The sequence below is a fragment of the Sciurus carolinensis genome, chromosome 12, assembly GCF_902686445.1.
Source record: "Sciurus carolinensis chromosome 12, mSciCar1.2, whole genome shotgun sequence".
NCBI classification, from domain to species: domain Eukaryota; kingdom Metazoa; phylum Chordata; class Mammalia; order Rodentia; family Sciuridae; genus Sciurus; species Sciurus carolinensis.
The window spans coordinates 43,948,083-43,969,220 of NC_062224.1; the positions used below are offsets into that span (position 1 = coordinate 43,948,083).

At 36.9% G+C, this 21,138-nt stretch overlaps 1 protein-coding gene across 1 annotated transcript in view; it reads right to left on the reverse strand.

Annotated features, from left to right (window-relative positions):
- LOC124961283 (coiled-coil domain-containing protein 7-like) overlaps positions 1-21,138 on the reverse strand; it is a 51,394-nt gene that overhangs the window by 15,377 nt on the left and 14,879 nt on the right. The window contains exons 5-7 of the mRNA XM_047519926.1: positions 17,303-17,407; positions 10,877-10,987; positions 989-1,087 (exon numbers count right to left, since the gene is read on the reverse strand). Coding sequence (XP_047375882.1) covers positions 989-1,087; positions 10,877-10,987; positions 17,303-17,407 — 315 coding nt within the window. The remainder of the gene's footprint in view (positions 1-988; positions 1,088-10,876; positions 10,988-17,302; positions 17,408-21,138) is intronic.

Consider the following 21,138-nt stretch of genomic DNA (forward strand, 5'->3'; position numbering starts at 1 on the left):
TGTCATTACCTGATAATGTGACTATCATAGAGGTTACTATCCTAGATAAGGGAAGTAGGTATAAAGTAACTGACATTTCAAATGCCCATTCTAGACTTCCTGTCCATATAGGTGATCAGGGCCAATTTGCCTTATGCGGAATGGGTTACATTATATATTTAATGGCCTGATAAAAGCCATTAAAAAAAGAAAGAGCACTAGTATCCTATTATAATGATCCACTGGGTCCAGACAAAGGCATTACCCAGCAAGGACTGGATGCTATGTTAATTCACCTGTTGCAATATGGCCAGGGCATCAATACAGGCAAGGTATAAAAACCCATGGACCATAGGAAATTTCTCGAAATAAACTAGGAATAGATAGTGTGTTTTGCTGCAGAGAGATAATAATCAAGTTTTAGCTGCTTTCAGTTCCAACAAATAAAAAGGAAGCCCGGTGATTGGTGGGGCTATTGAGCTACTGGTGCTCTTGCATTTCTTACATTGGCTGTATAAGGGCCCATCCATCAGGTTATCAGAAAGCCATCTACTTTTGAGTGGAACCTAAAGACAGGATCCCTAAATCCAGCTAACCACAAAGGCAGCCCTTCTCCTTGCCCTCTCTGATATTCTTTTTGAGTTACAGGTTTCAGCAACCTTTCTGATTGCCAAATGGAATCCATGGCAAAAGTATACTGTGACATTCAATGGTGCACACTGGATTTTGATCCATAACCTCTTATGATTGCCAGAGAGAATTCTTTTAGACTGCTGACCGGTTATTGGGTCTTGGTGGACACTGAGCACAAAGAATGCCAGGAAATAGTCTGATGATCAGAAATTCCAAACAAATGTTATGTAGTTTTTATTCTCTAGTTATTTTAGGGTGTTCATATTTTATGTCAGGGTGTAAATTTTATATAAATTATATGCTCAAATGTACAAACCAAAGAAAATAGATCTGATGACTTTTTAAAATTTAAAATTACCATAATTATTATACTTACTATTATATCTTTCTTCTCTGGAAGTTTTAAATTTCTTTACTTGCATTTCAAGTTTTGAATCATGATGTTCAAGTTTTTTGTCTGGCACTTCATCAGAATCTACATAAAAAGATATTTAGGTTCTTAGTAGAAAAAAACATATTTACTGAGAGAGTTCTATATTTCAAATATGTAATAATTGTATAGTAGAATTATGTCTCATTTTGATAGTTAAAATTACCAAAATGACAGATCTACCTTGAATGTTGTGAGAATACTTTTAAAGGGTGTGTGCTGAGGTTCATTATTTTATAACATTTCTAGGAATCTAATTTATGTTAGTTTCTAGTTTTCTTGGGTTGTTTATACTTTAGGTTAATACATATTCATAGAACTAAAAATAAAAATGTATATGTACAATGTTATTTATTATAGCATATTTGTAATTGTGACATATTCAAGGCCACATAAATTTTCAAACAGAAAGACTGGTTAAATAAACTAAGGTATATACTATCCACTAAAGAATAGCACAAATGATGGCATATAATGCAGTACAAATAGCAGTAAATACAGCTAAAAAATGAATGACACATGTATCTATAATGACTTGGAAGGATCTCTAGGAAAAAGGTTAAACAAAGAAAATTTGCAAAGGGAAAATCTTATATGCTACCTTTGGATAAGAAAGATTGAGAAATAAGAAGACAGAGAAAAAGAGGCATGGCTATCTTTATGAAAAGAAACACAAGACATCAGGAATAATGTTGATTCTCTATAAAATTAGAAAGGAAGCCTGGCAAAGGAAGGATACTACTTTAAATGAAACTTTTTTTGCATTTTTTTTTTTTTTACTTTGGGGAACAGTTTCATATTCTACATGTTTCAAAAGTAAAATCAACAAAGATGTGAAGATGGAATAAAAACTTAAAATAAATGAAGGAAAAAAATCAAAGCAGCAATTCAACAATATAGTATTTTACATCAACCCTCATTCTTGTACATGAGAGTGGGGCTAGGAGAGGACCTCAAATAAATCATGAAAACTTTTAATTAGTTTGATATTTTAGTGGCATGTGCTAAGCATTTCTAAAGCAATCTGAGAATCAAAGGATTGGGAAAATGATTAAGGGTACTGATGTTGTTCAGAGCTCTAGCTATCCTGGTCTCAGGGTACATAAAACAGTAAAGAGCATTTTGTTTAGGGTTCCTTTATCTGTGAGTCATCCACCCTCCCATGCCACCTGCTGTCTGCACTGAAGCATCTGGTTCTTGTCAAGGGCTGTTCTGTGGGGTAAAATGGACTACTAAACTGGGGCCAGCTCCTATCGTTTTCAATATCTCAGTATGTGAATAATGGTTAATTTGCTACTTTGAGTTTGGCTTATTATCTTAATAGACTAACTAAAAACTGGCATCTTGCTCAGACAAATTTTCTCAGAGACTACAGCAGTTAATGAAGCACAAAGTCTTTGTGGAAGGAACACTTTGGGAGGTGCTGGTGAGTTTGCAGGATATTCTTAGGAGAAGAGGAGTGACGTTATGATGGTGCTACTTCCTTATAAGGTGTCAATTATTTTGTGACACATTCAGATCTTAACTAATTTCTGGGTATGGGATACTACCAAGATAGCAATGTTTTTTTTTGTTGTTGTTGTTTTTTAATTATAGTATACAAATGGAATACATGTTGTTTCTCTATTTGTACATAGAGTCAAGGCATACCATTTGTGTATTCATACGTTTACATAGGGCAATGATGTTTGATTATTTTTTTCCCTTCCCCCCCACCCCTCCCACCCCTCTTTTCCCTCTATACAGTCCTTCTTTCCTTCATTCTTACCGCTCTCCTAATCCCTAACCCTAAACCTAACCCTAAACCTAATGCTAACCCCTCCCACCCCCCCATTATATGTCCTCATCCACTTATCAGCGAGATCATTCGTCCTTTAGTTTCTTGAGATTGGCTTATCTCACTTAGCATGATATTCTCCAATTTCATCCATTTGCCTGCAAATGCCATAATTTTATCATTCCTCATTGTGGAGTAATATTCCATTGTATATATATGCCACAGTTTCTTTATCCATTCATCAACTGAAGGGCATCTAGGTTGGTTCCACAATCTGGCTATGGTGAATTGAGCAGCAATGAACATTGATGTGGCTGTATCTCTGTAGTATGCTGATTTTAAGTCCTTTGGGTATAGGCCAAGGAGTGGGATAGCTGGGTCAAATGGCGTTTCCATTCCAAGCTTTCTGAGGAATCTCCACACTGCTTTCCAGAGAGGCTGCACTAATTTGCAACCCCACCAGCAATGTATGAGTGTACCTTTTTCACCACATCCTCGCCAACACCTATTGTTGGTAGTGTTCTTGATAATCGCCATTCTAATTGGGGTGAGATGAAATCTTAGGGTAGTTTTGATTTGCATTTCCCTTATTACTAGGGATGTTGAACATTTTTTCATATATCTGTTGATTACTTGTACATCTTCTTCTGTGAAGTGTCTGTTCATTTCCTTAGCCCATTTGTTGATTGGATTATTTGTATTCTTCATGTAGAGTTTTTTGAGTTCTTTATAGATTCTGGAAATTAGCGCTCTATCTGAAGTATGGTTGGCAAAGATATTCTCCCACTCTGTAGGCTCTCTCTTCACATTGCTGATAGTTTCCTTTGCTGAGAGAAAGCTTTTTAGTTTGAATCTATCCCAGTTGTTAATTCTTGCTTTTATTTCTTGTGCTATGGGAGTCCTGTTAAGGAAGTCTGATCCTAAGCCAACAAGTTGAAGATTTGGACCTACTTTTTCTTCTATAAGATGCAGGGTCTCTGGTCTGATTCCGAGGTCCTTGATCCATTTTGAGTTGAGTTTTGTGTAGGGTGAGAGATAGGGGTTTAATTTCATTCTGTTGCATATGGTTTTCCAGTTTTCCCAGCACCATTTGTTGAAGAGGCTATCTTTTCTCCATTGCATATTTTTGGCACGTTTGTCTAGTATGAGAAAATTGTATTTATTTGGGTTTGTGTCCATGTCCTCTATTCTGTACCATTGATCTACCTGTCTATTTTGGTACCAATACCATGCCGTTTTTGTTACTATTGCTTTGTGGTAGAGTTGAAGATCTGGTATTGCAATACCCCCTGCTTCGCTCTTGCTACTGAGGATTGCTTTAGCTATTCTAGGTTTTTTATTCTTCCAGATGAATTTCATAATTGCTTGCTCTATTTCTGCAAGGTACATCATTGGGATTTTAATTGGAATTGCATTGAATCTGTATAGCACTTTAGGTAGTATAGCCATTTTGACAATATTAATTCTGCCTATCCAGGAACATGGGAGATCTTTCCATCTTCTAAGGTTTTCTTGAATTTCTTTCTTTAGTGTTCTGTAGTTCTCATTGTAGAGGTCTTTCACCTCTTTTGTGAGATTGATTCCCAAGTATTTTATTTTTTTCGATGCTATTGTGAATGGGGTAGTTTTCCTAATTTCTCTATCTGAAGGTTCATCACTTATGTATAAAAATGCATTGGATTTATGAGCATTGATCTTGTAACCTGCTACTTTACTGAATTCACTTATGAGTTCTAAAAGTTTTCTGGTGGAATTTTCAGGTTCCTCTAAATATATAATCATGTCATCAGCGAACAGGGATAGTTTGAGTTCTTCTTTTCCTATTCGTATCCCTTTAATTTCTTTGGTTTGTCTAATTGCTCTGGCTAGAGTCTCAAGGACGATGTTGAATAGAAGTGGTGAAAGAGGGCATCCCTGCCTTGTTCCAGTTTTTAGGGGGAACGCTTTCAGTTTTTCACCATTTAGAATGATATTGGCCATGGGCTTAGCATAGATGGCCTTTATAATGTTAAGGAATGTTCCCACTACCCCAATTTTTTCTAATGTTTTGAGCATGAAGGGATGCTGTATTTTATCAAATGCTTTTTCTGCATCTATTGAAATAATCATGTGATTCTTAACTTTAAGTCTGTTGATATGGTGAATGACATTTATTGATTTCCAAATGTTGAACCAACCTTGCATCCCTGGGATAAAACCCACTTGATCATGGTGCACTATCTTTTTAATATATATTTGTATGGGATTTGCTAAAATTTTGTTGAGAATTTTTGCGTCGATGTTCATTAAGGATATTGGTCTCAAATTTTCTTTCCTCGATGTGTCTCTGTCTGGTTTAGGTATCAGGGTGATACTGGCTTCATAGAACGAGTTTGGGAGGGTTCCCTCCTCTTCTATTTCATGGAATAGTTTGAGGAGTATTGGAATGAGCTCTTCTTTAAAGGTTTTGTAAAACTCGGCTGAGAACCCATCTGGTCCCGGACTTTTCTTTGTTGGTAGGCTTTTGATGACCTCTTCTATTTCATTGCTTGAGATTGGTTTATTTAAGTTGTGTATGTCCTCCTGGTTCAGTTTAGGTAATTCATATGTCTCTAGAAATTTGTTGATGTCTTCGAGGTTTTCTGTTTGTTGGAGTATAGATTTTTGAAATAGCTTCTAATTATGTTTTGTATTTCACTCGTGTCTGTTGTGATGTTTCCTTGTTCATTCCGAATTTTAGTAATTTGAGTTTTCTCCCTCTTTCTCTTTGTTAGTGTGGCTAAGGGTTTATAAATTTTATTTATTTTTTCAAAGAACCAACTATTTATTTTGTTAATTTTTCCAATTGTTTCTTTTGTTTCAATTTCGTTTCTGAATTTAACTATTTCCTGTCTTCTACTACTTTTGGTATTGGTCTGTTCTTCTTTTTCTAGCGCTTTGAGCTGTAGTGTTAAGTCGTTTATTTGTTGATTTCTACTTCTTTTTTTGAATGCGCCCCATGAAATAAATCTTCCTCTAAGTACTGCTTTCATAGTGTCCCAGAGATTTTGATATGATGTGTCTTTGTTCTCGTTTACTTCTAAGAATTTTTTTATTTCCCTCCTGATGTCTTCTGTTAACCATTCATCATATAATAGTGTATTATTTAATCTCCAGGTATTGGAGAAGTTTCTGTTTTTTATTCTGTCATTTATTTCTAATTTCAATCCATTATGATCTGATAGAGTACAAGGTAGTATCTCTATCTTCTTGTATATGCTAACAGTAGCCTTGTGGCATAAAATATGGTCTATTTTAGAGAAGGATCCTTGTGCTGCTGAGAAGAAAGTGTATTCGCTCTTTGTTGGACGGTATATTCTATATATATCTGTTAAGTCTAAATTGTTGATTGTGTTGTTGAGATCTATAGTTTCTTTATTCAATTTTTGTTTGGACGATCTATCCAGTGGAGAGAGAGGTGTGTTAAAATTGCCTAGTATTATTGTGTTGTGGTCTATTTGATTTCTGGAATTGAGAAGGATTTGTTTGACGTACGTGGATGAGCCAATGTTCAGGGCATAGATATTTATGATTGTTATGTCTTGCTGATTTATGCTTCCCTTAAGCAGCATGTAATGTCCTTCTTTATCCCTTCTGACTAGTTTTGGTTTGAAGTCCACATTATCTGAAATGAGGATGGATACTCCAGCTTTTTTGCTGTGTCCGTGTGCATGGTATGTTTTTCCCCATCCTTTCACCTTTAGTCTATGGGTGTCTCTTTCTATGAGATGAGTCTCTTGCAAACAGCATATTGTTGGATTTTTCTTTTTAATCCAATCTGCCAGTCTGTGTCTTTTGATTGATGAGTTCAGGCCATTAACATTCAGGGTTATTATTGTGATATGATTTGTATTCCCAGTCAATTGACTCATATTTCTTTGTGACATGATTTGGTTTCTCCTTTATTTGGCTATTCCTTTAGGCTAGCGCCTCCTGTTGCTGATTTGCATCGCTGTTTTTCATCTCTTCCTCATGGAATATTTTGCTGAGAATGATGTGTAATGCTGGCTTTCTTTTTGTAAATTCCTTTAGCTTTTGTTTATCATGGAAGGATTTTATTTCATCGTCAAATTTGAAGGTAAGTTTTGCTGGGTATAAGATTCTTGGTTGGCATCCGTTTTCTTTCAGGGCTTGGTATATGTTGTTCCAGGCCCTTCTAGCTTTTAGGGTCTGGATTGAAAAATCTGCTGATATTCTTATTGGTTTCCCTCTGAATGTAATTTGATTCTTTTCTCTCGCAGCCTTTAAAATTCTGTCTTTATTTTGTATGTTAGGTATTTTCATAATAATGTGCCTTGGTGTGGGTCTGTTGTAATTTTGTATATTTGGAGTTCTATAAGCGTCTTGTACTTGGTTTTCCGTTTCATTCTTCAGATTTGGGAAATTTTCTGATATTATTTCATTGAATAGATTGTTCATTCCTTTGGTTTGTTTCTCTAAGCCTTCCTCAATCCCAATAATTCTTAAATTTGGCCTTTTCATAATATTCCATAATTCTTGTAGATTCTGTTCATGATTTCTTACCATGTTCTCTGTTTGGCCAACTTTGTTTTCAAGATTAAATAATTTGTCTTCAATGTCTGAGGTTCTGTCTTCCAGGTGTTCTATCCTATTGGTTATGCTTTCTATGGAGTTTTTAACTTGGTTTATTGTTTCCTTCATTTCAAGTATTTCAGTTTGTTTTTTTTTCAGTATCTCTAACTCTTTATTGAAATGATCTCTTGCTTCCCGTATTTGGTCTTTTAACTGTTGATTGGTGCGATCATTTAATGCCTGCATTTGCTCTTTCATCACCTCCTTCAATGCCTGCATTTGCTCTTTCATCTCCTCATTTGCTTCCCTGATCGTTTTAATTATGTACATTCTGAACTCCCTTCCTGACATTTCTTCTGCTGTGCTGTCATTGGGTTTTATTGATGTAGTATCTAGGTTTGTTTGGGACATTTTCTTCCCTTGTTTTCTCATATTGGTCAGCTGTCAGTGGGACCCTGAGATATTGCAGTTTTCCGCTATTGGCTTATAGTGTCCCGGTAGATTTCGAGTGTATCACCTCCCAGCCTTCAGTAGCCTGATGTCTTGCAGGAATTTGATAATGTAGTGCATCTAAAGGAAGCTGCCCCTAGCCCCCTACTGGTTCCAGGGTTTGGAGCTGGCTCTGTGCGGAAATGCTCTCACTGGGGGCCTGCACCGTGCAGCTGACCGTGTGGGAGGAGCCCACCGCTGGAGTGTGGAAGGCTACCTGGGGAAGACTCTAGCTGGCCTGCCCTGCTCTGATAAGCCACCTCTATCTGTGCCTGCCACCCGGGCCGAGCTTTACCCAGTGGGCAGACTCACCCGTGGCTCTATTTCAGTCCGAGTCTCTCAATGCTTCCCCTTCTTAACTCCTGGGTTCTGGAGCGACTGGGGATGCAGTCTCCCTCTAGGCCGCCATCTTGGATCGCCCCATGGAAAGAGCCTGCGGCCGGAGTGGGCAGAGCCGCCTGAAGAGGTCTCTGGCTGCCCTGCCCTGATCCCAGATGCTGCTTGCGGATCGAAGCTCTCCGTTGGTTTGGGGACTTGTGGCTGGTTCTATGTAGAAAGCCTCTCACTGGGCGGTCTGGTCCGAGAAGCTAGCCTTGAAAGGCACCTCCCACCGCAGGGGTCCAGGCTACTTGGGGAAGTCTCTGGCTGCCCTATCCTGGTCCATGAAGCTGCTTGCGTTCCGGAGTACACTGCGCTGCGCTGGTTCTGGGACTTGGAGCTTGTTCTGATCAGAAAGGCTCTCACTAGGGGGCCCGCTCCGAGAACCTGGAGAAGCTGGCTGTGTGGGCGGGGTCCACCACCGGAGTGCGCAGGGCTGCCTGTGGAAGACTCTAGCTGCCCTGCCCTGCTCTGATAAGCCACCTCTATCTGGGCCTGCCACCCGGGCCGAGCTTTACCCAGTGGGCAGACTCACCCGTGGCTCTATTTCAGTCCGAGTCTCTCAATGCCTCCCCTTCTTAACTCCTGGGTTCTGGAGCGACTGGGGGTGCAGTCACCCTCTAGGCCGCCATCTTGGATCGCCGATAGCAATGTTTTTTGACCAGTGAACAGAGAAATCTAAATTTGTAATTGTGCACCCATTCCTGAATAATCTAGATAAAGGTTTTCCCTAAAGGAATCTCTGGCGCTAGTTACTCAACAACAGGGCCTTCCTCTCTACTAAGAATCTCCACATTAGGGAATGCACATAGGATTCAACATTCAAATTCAAATTATGATGATTGCTATAACTAATAAATGTGCTTTTTACTATATATCTCCCAGTGTACTGAGATGAATCAGAGAAATCTGTCACCACCACAACTTTTTTTCAGACCTCTCAGTTTTCAAAATAAACAAAACTAGGGGTACAACAAAGTCCCTATGTTATTAATGACAATTTGAGGGCGTATACTAAGATCAGAATTAAAAGAGGAAGGTGGAAGAAGTTGCACACGTAGGGCTGTTAACCATGCAGAGGTGTCCATGGTCTTTAAAACCTCTGACACCAGGAATTGGGGGAAAGTGATAATACTGCTTTTCCTTCTGAAGTTATTTTATTTTCCAAAAATACCCTTGATCAAAACTACAATGAGTCCATCCTTTTGAGTCACTACAAAACTCCATTTTTATGGGCTGCTGTACTAAATGTATTATTGGTATGGATGTGTTTTCTAAGTGAACGCTCACATGCATTCAGCCCAAATCCTGGTGGAACTGCTGAATTTATGGTTGTTTTCTTAGGACACGCGGAGGACTGTATATCTGCTGACTACCTAGCACATTTGTTGCCCGAACAAATTCTTGGAATGAAAAAGTTTTTTAAAAAGCTGTTTTCATGACAGAGCTTAATGAAGAAAAAGTTCTCCAAGAGATAATCTATCCATTCACTAATAAGTTGGTCTTTGCACGAAACCTTGGTGACCATGACTCAACTGATTTTGGTGCTTCAATGCTGCAGTATAACCTTGAGTACCTGTGATACAAGACATTGTGACTGTCCTACAGACTATTATCTGAACTGAGGGAATTTGATATGCAAACACTGACCTCCCAAATGCCCTTTTCTATATACTTTTCCACAGAGATGGTCAACATCAGTTTAACTTTGTATGCGATAAGTTATAATACATCACTGATATCCTTCCATAAGGCTACCAAATTGCTCCAAGATCTGTCATCAGTGTATAGGTCATGACCTCTAAATGATGGCTTTCAGAGGAAGGACCAGTCGTCCATGATATGGATAAAATCACTTAAGTAGGCACAAAGAAAGATATTTTCCAGAAAGGACTAAATGCCTTAGTGACCCACAAGTAGTTCTTGGTTATGTCATTAGTTCAGACAAGGTACAGCTAACTAGTACTCTAGTGAAATTCCTGGGACTCATCTCTAATGGACATGACATTTCATTATAGAGAAGACAGCCAAGTTTTAGGCCTCCCTGGTCTAACAAATAAATAGAGATCCAGTTATTAGAGGGATGATTCAGATACTGACACTCTCATTTTTCCCATGTGGAAACATTTCCTTGATGACACCCATATATGGGGTTACCAGAGAGGCTATTTCATTTCAGCAAGACCATGATTTAAGAAAATGCCCTACACACTCTCAGACAGACTTCCTAGTCTACTTAGTCCCCATTTGCTGTTTGAGTAGTATCTGCTTTCTGACTGGAGTCTATGGCAGAAGGCCACTGGTACAGGTGAGAGATGCCCATTAGGTTTTAGACTCCTAATTACCTGGAATCCTCTAAAAGGCACAGTACCCTGGGAAGACAATTATTCACTTGTTATTAGACCTTGGAGGCTATCACATGTCCTATGGTCATAAAGTAATCTTAGGGACAAAATCCCAACCAAAGGATATTAATATTTTCACTTCCTTTTTTTTTGTAAGTTATGGTAGGGAATTCACCCTTTAGTCAAAGTGTAAATTCTGTAAAATATATGCATATATACATTTTTTATCAAAATGATCTTCTGATAAACTTCTTTTTAAAATAATTTAAAGTTTTAGATAATTTTTATACTTACTAGTAAGTCTTTCCCTTTTGGAAGTTTTTTGTTTCTTTGCTTGCATTTCTAATTTAGACATTGACTCTGGAGAGTTAATGATAGGATTTTCATCTGGTTCTTCATTAGGAGCTAAATAAACAGATGCATTTGGTTCACCAAATTAAAAAGAGATCAGTTTGGAATCCTTAAATTTAATATTGATAACAAGGGTACAGCAGCATTTTCTCTCAACTTGTAAAGATTTTTATAAGGAATGCAAATTTCTCAGGTTTACTTTACCATTCACCTGAGGAGACTACAGAAACTTGAGTATTTCCATCTTCCATTAAGTGGCTGATCTTGTGTGATACTGGCTTCTTCTGCTAGCCTTCCACTACTGTGATGTCCTTCTGGTAGGCTCAGTTAGGGGCACCACCTAACAAGAACTGGATGCTGTGTTAACTCACATGCAGCACCATGGATGGACCATTAAAATAGATAAGTTGCCAGCACCTTGTACCCAAGTGAAGTCCCTGGAGTAAACTGGGAAGGGGCAACATTTCTTACTACAGAGATAAATTCCCAACTTTGGTCCCTCTTGGTCCCAATAAATACAAAAGAGATTGAGCAATTAGTGGGTCTACTTTGCTGCTGGCACTCTCCAGTTCCCCTCAATGGGATCCTGATTATCACCATTGATTGCATTTCAAATTTAGAACAAGTTTACAGCAGTATTCTCTATCATTTTTATAGTTAACAGCTAAATTATTATAATGCTAGATCTGCAAAAAATAGTGAACAGTTTTAATGAGCTTTCATGTTAAAGTTTTTCATTCACAAACATTTCTAGTCATCATATACGGTAGTAGGATCTATTTTTCTTGAGTTATTTATGCATTATAGATAGTATAGATTTCATAGACTACACAATGAAAACGCATATGTACAATTTTATTCATTATGGAATTATTTGTAACTGCAAAAAACTCAAAACCACACAAAAGATAAAGCATGAGAATTGGTTGAATATGCTAATTTACATACTACCAATTATGGTATTAAATAAACTATGATAAATGATGTGATACAAACAGCTATACATGGAACAATAAAAAGAATTAAAAAGATCTCTATAAACTGACTTAAAGGGATTTCTAAAAGATAATATTAAGTAGGAAAAAATCTGTATGAGGGAAAACTTGTATGCTGATTTTTAGGTAAGGAAAAAGGGAAAATAAGTAAAAAATAAAAAATTAGAGATACTTGCCTTTACAATATAAAGCATAGGTGAAGTATCAGAAAACAACATAGTTGTTTACCTATAAGATGAAAGTGGCAGAACTGAGGAAGTAATGATATGCCTACTCTAAATGTACCTTTGTCATATATTTATTTTAGGAATCAGGATCATATTCCACATATTTCAAAAACAAAATTAAATCACAAAGAGTAAGAAGGAGACACTAAAGCTGAAAGAAAACTTAAAGAAATGAAACTTTTTTGTATTTTGGAATTTTTTAATTGGTTCTTTTTAGTTATACATGACTATTTTAGAATCTATTTTAATCTATTTATAAAGGAAGGAATATATCTTATTCTAATTAGGATGTTTTGTGGATAGTGAGATTCACTGTGGTGTATTTACATAAGTACATAGGAAAGTTATATCAGATTCATTCCACTGTCTTTCCTATTCCTATGCCCTCTCCCTTCCCTTCATTCTCCTTTGAAAAAATGAAACTTCTAATTACAAAGTAATAATGTAAGTAATTCATAAATTATCAGGCATATACCCTCATTTGCTGGCAGATTTGTGAGGGGAAGCTATAAACAAATTACAAAATATTTTCAGCACATTTGTTATTCACTATTCTAGAAATATGTGCTATGAAATTCTAATAATTTTTCAGCACAACAAGACTGTGCAAATGAGTCAATGTGTTGTGGATTAGTTAAGATCCACATAGTAAAGAGAGGACATTTACATATGAAGTAAAGGAAGGCAAGAACAAGCCCTGAGGAAATGGACTACAATTGAAGGTGCCCAAGATTTTCTGAAATTCTAAATATGTCTATGAAGCTTCATATACATGTTTATGTGCACATGTATAAGTATATATGCAAATGTGCATAAATTTTTGTTTACATGCATATGTGACTATACTGAGGAGTCCAACTACAAGTCAAATCTTATATGTGATCTTTCAGGTTCAATTCACAGACAATCACAAAGGTATTACGTAGCATTTCTTATCAGAGAATTATTCCCAAATCACAAGAGCTTTGATGCACAACCAGTATACTCCAGACTCTGGAAGTAGTTGCAATCTTGGACTTAGGCTCACCCCCTCCCAAGGCTGACCCAACTCTTAGGCATACTGCATTCTTAGCCAAGTTACCTTGAAGTGGAGTCTTCTTATGGAAGGAAGGTAGGCTTGACTGAGGTACAGTACTGCTAGGGCACTATGTGTGCCTAGACCACTTATGGTGAAGGGGAAGGGGCAACCTGAAGAAGTTTTTCAGTTTTGACTCAGTATTCAGGGCTTTTTAGTTCTAGCCCTCCTGCTTCTACATCCCACACAGAATCCATTTAATAGGAAAAGCTTTTTGTTTTAGGCTTTTCAGTTGAAATACCCCTCCTCCACCCACATCTTACTTCCTTGAATACTCTCTGCACTAATATATCTGATCCCTACCTACTGCTGTTCCAAAGGGGAAAATGAAACATTAGTGAAATAAGGGTATTTTCCCATCGAAACCTTTACAGTAAGCAGACACTGTTCTTTTCAGTTTGGCTTAACTGACCAACTCAAAAATTGGCATCCCTCTCTGAGAAATTAATACAGCAAACAAGGTCAGTGAAGCAAAATGCATTTCTACAAGGAACACTTGGGAGGCCCTAGTGAGCCCACAGGGTACTCTGGTGTGGAGTAATTTCAATTCCAATTACTGGAATTAAAAGTGTCTAAGAGTCTGAAACATCCAGAACCCTTGAACAGTTAGACCAATGCTAGCAGACCCCAGGGGATGCTCTAAAAGAGTGTTATTTAATGTTTGCCTAAACTTTTCACTTCTGAAGGGGAACAATTTACTAAAACTCTGTGGGTCAAATTAGAGATTCACCAGAGGAAGAAGAGTTGGCTACTGCTTATGGTTCACTGGCAATAGGACTTAAAATCATTAGAGAACCTGCACACTGATCTCAGGAGTATAGTTAGCTCTAAACATTTCCTGGAACTGATATATAGCCTATGATGCAGTGAGCTATTGAGAGATGTGTTTTAATGAAAAAGAATGAGAACCATGAGTTCAACTTTGTACAGCAAGTACAGAGAGCTAGAGTCATGGGTCGTTTCCTCCAAGTTGAAGGAAATATCTCATTAAGCTTAGTGAAGTAGAGAGGTACATTGTGGGGCTAATCACCACAGAACTCCTTCAGAGAGACTTGGTAGTGGCCACATTGCCTAAGGAGGTGGAAAAAGAAGTGAAGAAGAAAGTGCATGTTTCACACACATTCCTTTCTGCCTTAGATGCTATGTTGACATTGACAGTGAGTCACCCATAATGAGTTTCCTGCTACTGAAGAACATATTTAGGTTACCTTCGCAGAAGTGACAATGTCCCTTTGAAATAAATACGCTAATGGTCCTAAAGCCTACACTGACAGAGTAAGTAACAGCTTACAATGAGACTTTTAACCAGATTTAGATTTCTAAATTCATTCATGCCATCCTTATTGGCAGGAATCAAATCAACTAGACTAAACTTCCTCATAATGTTAGGTCACTGGACATGACACAATCTGGGTATTAACAAATTACAAAACATAAAATATCAGGTACTGCTATTGATTGACTAGTAATGAACGCAATGTAAAAAAGGTAATAGGGCACTAACTCCTGGACAATCTAGGCAAAGGCCTTCTCAATGAGATCTGTGACTGGATACCCAACAAGAGAGTCCTGGTGAAATAGATTTATAGGCTCTTGACCAAGGATCAGATGGCCTAGTCGAGGGCCAAAGGATGCCCTTAATATGGTTGAACTAGGTCTAGAACTAATACAATTTCTACTGCTTAGCTCTTGCCTTTGAATTTTGATATGAATTGGTGAGTCAGTCAATAAGAACTGTCTGCTTTCATAAAAGAACAGACCATGAGTTAGTTCAGGTTCTTATACCCTAGTGGAAACATAAGGACCTATGCTGAGGTCAGTGTTGAATGGAGAAGTGGAAAAGAATCACATTTTGGGGGTCTTTTGGTTACTGGTACACATGTATCTGTGATCTCCATAATCCCTGATATCAGGATGAGGGAAAAACACATTAAGTACTAGTTGTCTCCAATTGGCACTGAATAACAATTCAGACCATCAATTTAACTTACAGTTAAATTACAGCTTTAAATTAGATCATACCAGTAGCACTAGTCATTACGTGGTCAATTATAGAATGCCTCCTGATCAGAAGCATTTTCATAGGATTCCTACTATCTAATAATATCTGTCCCATGAATATTACACCCTAACTATGCCCCTGTACTTAAAAGCCACCACTCTACTCATCATGATTACAGTATTCACAATTGCTATAGAGCTAAATCAACTTACCCTTAATCTAAAAATTAATTACTATTCTAACCTACCAAATTCTCAAATATGCTGGGATACTTTCCAACCACAATACAGGTTTTTTCACTGGTTTTGGGTCTGAGGCCATCACCAGTAGGATGCTTACCCAGACCCAACCATGGTTGTACCACTTCAAGTCATCATTCAATTTCACTGCTGTGGTCTCATTAACATATGGGCTGTTAGAATAGATGAATTGTTGATGTAAACTTTTGTTCATATTAACTCTTAAGCTCCTGTGGGAAATGCTATAATTAGGACAATTTTCATCAGACATGTGGGAGATTGAACCTACTCAATAATCACTTATGTACCAAATACTTTCCCAGGGAAGAAAAAGAAATCACTGAACTAATTGAAGAGGTTAGTCAAACCAAAGTTCTCCATGAGATTATTTAAATGTCCAATAGCTCAGTCAAACCATGCCTACAGACTCAGGTACATAGATTCAACTGATATATATGGCTCAGTACAGTCCTAAAGTACATAAGTGGTCCTACAGTCTATACTGAGAGAGTAACAGCTCACAATGAGACATTTAACCAGATTTAGATTTCTAAATTAATTCATGCCATCCTTACATATATGGAACATGACATTATGACTGTCATAGGGGTTATTGTTTAAAATGAGGAAACTTGATATGCAGCAACTGACATCACAGACCTTCTTTTTAGCACCCTCTGGTTGATTGTGATCAGTATGGAATGGATTGTCATATGTCACTGATATGTTCCCATGAAGCTACTAAAATTCTCTGAATATCAGGCATCAATGTGAAAATCATGATATATAAAATGTCCCACTCTCAGAAGGAAGACTAAATTTCCATTCTATTGATAACATGTCTCAGTAGACCCATATATGGGCACTACTAAACAAAGACTAGATGGCCTGCTGACCCATATATAGCAAGTAAGTTGGGCCGTTATTGCATACAGGTACAGTTACCTGGTACCCTAGTGAAATTCCTGGGCATGATCTGTAAGGGTAATAATATATATATATATAAAATATAAACAACGTTTCACCTTCTCTTCTCCAACAAATAAAAAGAGGTCCAAGTAAGGGAAGGTGGTACATGCTTATAATCCCGGTTACTTGAAACAGAGGCAGGAGGACTGCAAGTTAGAGGACAGCCTGGGTAACTTAGTAAGACTCTGCCTAAAAATAAAACAAAAGAAAAAGGCTGGGGATGTAGTTATATAGTGCTTGCCTAGCATGTTAAGACCCTGGGTTCAACCCATGGTACTAAATAGGAAAAAAAAGAACAAAAGTCCAAGTAATTGGTTGAGATGATTCAGCAATTTGTACCCTCATTCTCCCTGTGTGAACTCCCTAATGTAATAGTATCTATATATGGAGTTACAAGAAAGGTCACTTTCTGGGGCTACTATCAAGAGGACATTTTGGAGGGCTCCAACAGATTACGAGGCTACCCTTCTCCTGAGGTGTTCTGATCTGCACTTGCTATTTGAGTTATAGATCCCAGTAATGGAACTCCATTTTCTGATTAGAGATTATATGAAAAGGTCATTACACTAAGAAAGAGATTTGAATCCATAATCTATGAGTGAACTGAAATGTACACACCATTTAAGAGTCTATTACAGGGCCTTGGAGGGCTTATTCTATGGTCATGAAATAATGATAGGACCAGAAATACCAAAGACTATGAATATTTTTGCCTTTGTCTTCAAGTTATCTTAACACATTCACCTTCAGATCCAAGTCTAAAATTTCTATAAAACATATGCTTACATACATATTCATCAATAAAATGATCTGATAGTTTAATTCAAAATAGTTTAGTATTATCTGTAATTATTATACTTACTAATTAATCTTTCCCTTTTAGGAGTTTTTTTTCTCTTTACTTTCTTTTCTGTTATTGAGTCTTCATGTTCAAGCACAAGATTTTCATCTGGTTTTTCATCAAAATCTACATAAAGAGATGTATTTAATGTAGTAAATAGAAAATAAGCAGATTGTTTTGTTGAATATCTAAGTTTCAAATTTGTAACAAGTATATAATCTGCATTTTTTCCTCATGTAAAAAGTTTTAAATAAATTATTATAATGTGAGACCTGATGTGAAAATGGTGATAAGTATTGAAGTTGTTTCTTTAGTTTATAAAATTTTTTACATTAGTTTTCTAATTACTATCTATCTTCACTATGCTACATATACCTTTATATTATATAATATTACATTTTATATAGTATAACATATATTGCATTATATATAATTATGTATATATATAATTATATATTATATAACATTACATTATATATGATATATATTATACACTACTACATATTATAATATATTGTGTTAGATATAATATTACATTTTATATATATGTCAAACAATGAAGATGTGTAGGTTCAAGGTTGTTATTGTAGCATTACTTACAATTACAAAATATTCAAAACCATAGAAATGTTTGACTGTGGGGAATTGGTTAAATGAACTAAGGTACAGACTACAAACTGGTAGATTTTAAATTCTGGTTAATAGTGTAATAAAGACCTCTATAAATGAACTTGGAACAATTATAAGGAGTTAATGTTAGATAGGGAAAAACTGAATAAAGATAACTTTTATGCTACCTCTTAATTAAGAAAGGTAAATAAGACACAGAGAGTTGGGACAGTGGTTCAGTGGTAGAGCGTAGTCTAGAATGTATGAGGCTCTGGATTCAATATTCAGCATCAACATAAAATGCTAAATAAATAAAATAAAGGTATTGTGTCCATCTACAACTAAAAAAATATTTTGAGGATGGAATGAAGAGATACATATGTTTATAAAAGAAAACAGTAAAGATATTAAAAAAGCACAATATAGTTGGTTACTTACAAAATGAAGATAAAATATTGAGGAAGAAATGATACTCCTCAAGATGACCTTTTTACATATTTTTTTTTTTAAGTTTAAGAGGTAGGTTCTTATTCTACATATTCCCCAAAATTCAATAACACCAACAAGCAGAAAAAAAAGAGAAGTAGATGGCAGGGTAGAGAAAAGCTGCCATAGCTTGGGACCAAAGCAGCAGGTAAACAGCTTCTCAGTGAGGTGAAAGAAAGAAGGGTTTCACTAAAAATTAATACTGGACAATCAAAGTGGTCTAGAGACTCAGAAATTTGGGTATATTAAAGAAGAAAGAATACATTGGAGCCACCCTAGTGCTCCATGGGTGCCACCTGCACAGATTCACCACAGTAAGAGAAAAGGGGACACAGGTTTGGTACAAAAAAGCATGATATTTAAAAATGCTACCTAATCTTAGCTAATCCAGAGGCTGCGTTATGCACTGGTGTTTGAAAAGTTTGCTCTGTATCTCATCTAGTCGTGGAGAGCTGAGGTGGGAATCACCTTGGGGTGAGCATACCACCATGGTGACTGCAGAACCTGGGGATCAAAAAGCAAAAACACAGCCACAATATCTGGGCAGGTGGTGTCAAGTGACCTAGGCTGGGTCTGAAAGAATTTGTGTAAAACAGGTGCAGAGTAGAACTTAGCCAGGGGGATTCAAGTCTGAATAGTGAATGGGAGCCTGTCTTTCTTCTTTGTGTTTACTAGCAACTCACATGACCAGCTGAAGGGGGCCAGGAGTCTGAGTGGGCAGGGGTAAATACACTCAGGGACTAAGCCCAGGAAGGCTGTGATCCTGGGAAGCAGTGAATAGAGGATCGGTCCACCTGCCCACAGTGGGATTTCTTAGGAGGCTCCTGAGAACCAGACCCACACCTGAGATCAGTTACTGTCAAGCCCTAGGGGTGGTTAGTCTAATCGCCCCAAAGCAAGCACACTCCAACAAAACCCCTGAGGCCTAATAAGAACTAATCCCCACCTGCTGGAAAAACTCCTCACAGAACAAAGCTGAAGTTGTATTCTGTGAATGCACCAAACTAGTCTGAATGGAAAAAATGCCAATTGACAGTACTTCTTAACTCATCCTTACTGGTGAGTAGGGAAGCCAAGTCTTATTTCAAATGGCTTCAATCTTAAGCAGCTCCAACTAGAAGCTCAGAGAGCAATACAAAAACAGAGAAGGGTTATCAATTCCTATCCCTTGCTCCATCAGTCCATAACTCAAAAAGAATTGGAGAGAAAGACTATTGGCCACCTCAGTGGAGAATAATCCCTTCCTTCTGAATTATGCTTCACCCAGAACATGCCATCAATCAACATTTTAATTGACTAATAAATATTCATGAAAACTGGGTAATTATGGGTAATTCTTTATGATTTAGCCTTAGAATAGAATATGCCCTAACTTCATTTGTTGATATGGAGAGTCCTAATATGTTGATAAATGAAATAAGATAGAGAAGAGCAAAGGAAGCAGTCATTCAGTGTTTACCACTGAGGAACACTGATGAGATGATGCGGTATCAAGCAGGCAGACATGCCTGAGTCCGATGCCAGTTCTGCTACTGACAGATTTTGCCATATCAGCAAGTTATATGACTATTGTCTCATCCTTGAAAAGGGGTTAAATGCCTACCATTGAAGACTGTGAAAACATCTTTGATGATACATGGAAAGTCCATAGCTTCCGTGTATAGAAATTAGTGATCAATAGGGTAATTAAGTGAAAAATAAATGCAAAGCATTTTAAGCATATATAAAGAGTAAACATTTCTATGTATAAGTCTGCACACTGCTTCCACAAAATGTAGCTTCTATTTTTTATTCAAATAAATCTTTCAAAATTGGAAAAAAAATTTTTGGTTTGTTTATTTAATTCTTTCTGTGTGTGAGAGACAGCATGTGTGTACAGGTATATATGGCTGTAATGAATGTATCAGGGAACTGTAGACACACACTTATTTGTTTCTTTTCCTCTGTTTTTAGCATTTTTGATGTAATTATCTTTTCCTAGAATGTCTTTGAGGATTCAGGGTTTTTGGATTGTATATTTTGTTATTTTTTTTATTATTGTCATTTAGTTTTCTTCTTATTTATTATGTCATATTATTTTATATGTTATTTATTTTTCCTCTTATCTTCTCCTCCTAATGGTCAAATTCTATTCTTTCTCTTCCAATACCGTGATTCTATTTCCCCCTCTTTCTGTATAAAGAATACCTGCTATCTCTTCTGCATTCCCTATTCACTTTTTGAAATTATAAACTCTTTTCTAACTTCCTAACACCTTTTACTTTCCACTAATTATTTGTTACCATTTTAAAAAACTGGTTTATATAACTTCTTGCCCTATCATTAATACTGATACAATCTTACTACTGTGGATAATATAGTTGATACCTGCTCTTTTCTTTAACCAGATCCAATTTATGATTGTTTTTACTGTTGAATATTGCTGAACCCACAATTCCTCTTTATTTTGTAATTAATGTTGAAGACATCATAGTGGGAAATGAGTGTTTACTTCAACACTGGGTATTATTTGCAACAGTTGTTACTATTGTTTATTTTGCCCCATTCTGTGAGGTACTGGCAACCTACAGACACACTCTTGAGGTTAGAGATTCTGGTGCTGAATTCTCTTACATTATTCCAGCCCAAAGAAGTGAGAAGACAAATGCCCCAAGCCAACAACAAGAACCCAAGGAGGAAATTGGAGAATATCATGCTAAGTGAGATAAGCCAATCTCAAAAAACTAAAGGACAAATGATCTCACTGATAAGCGGATGAGGAC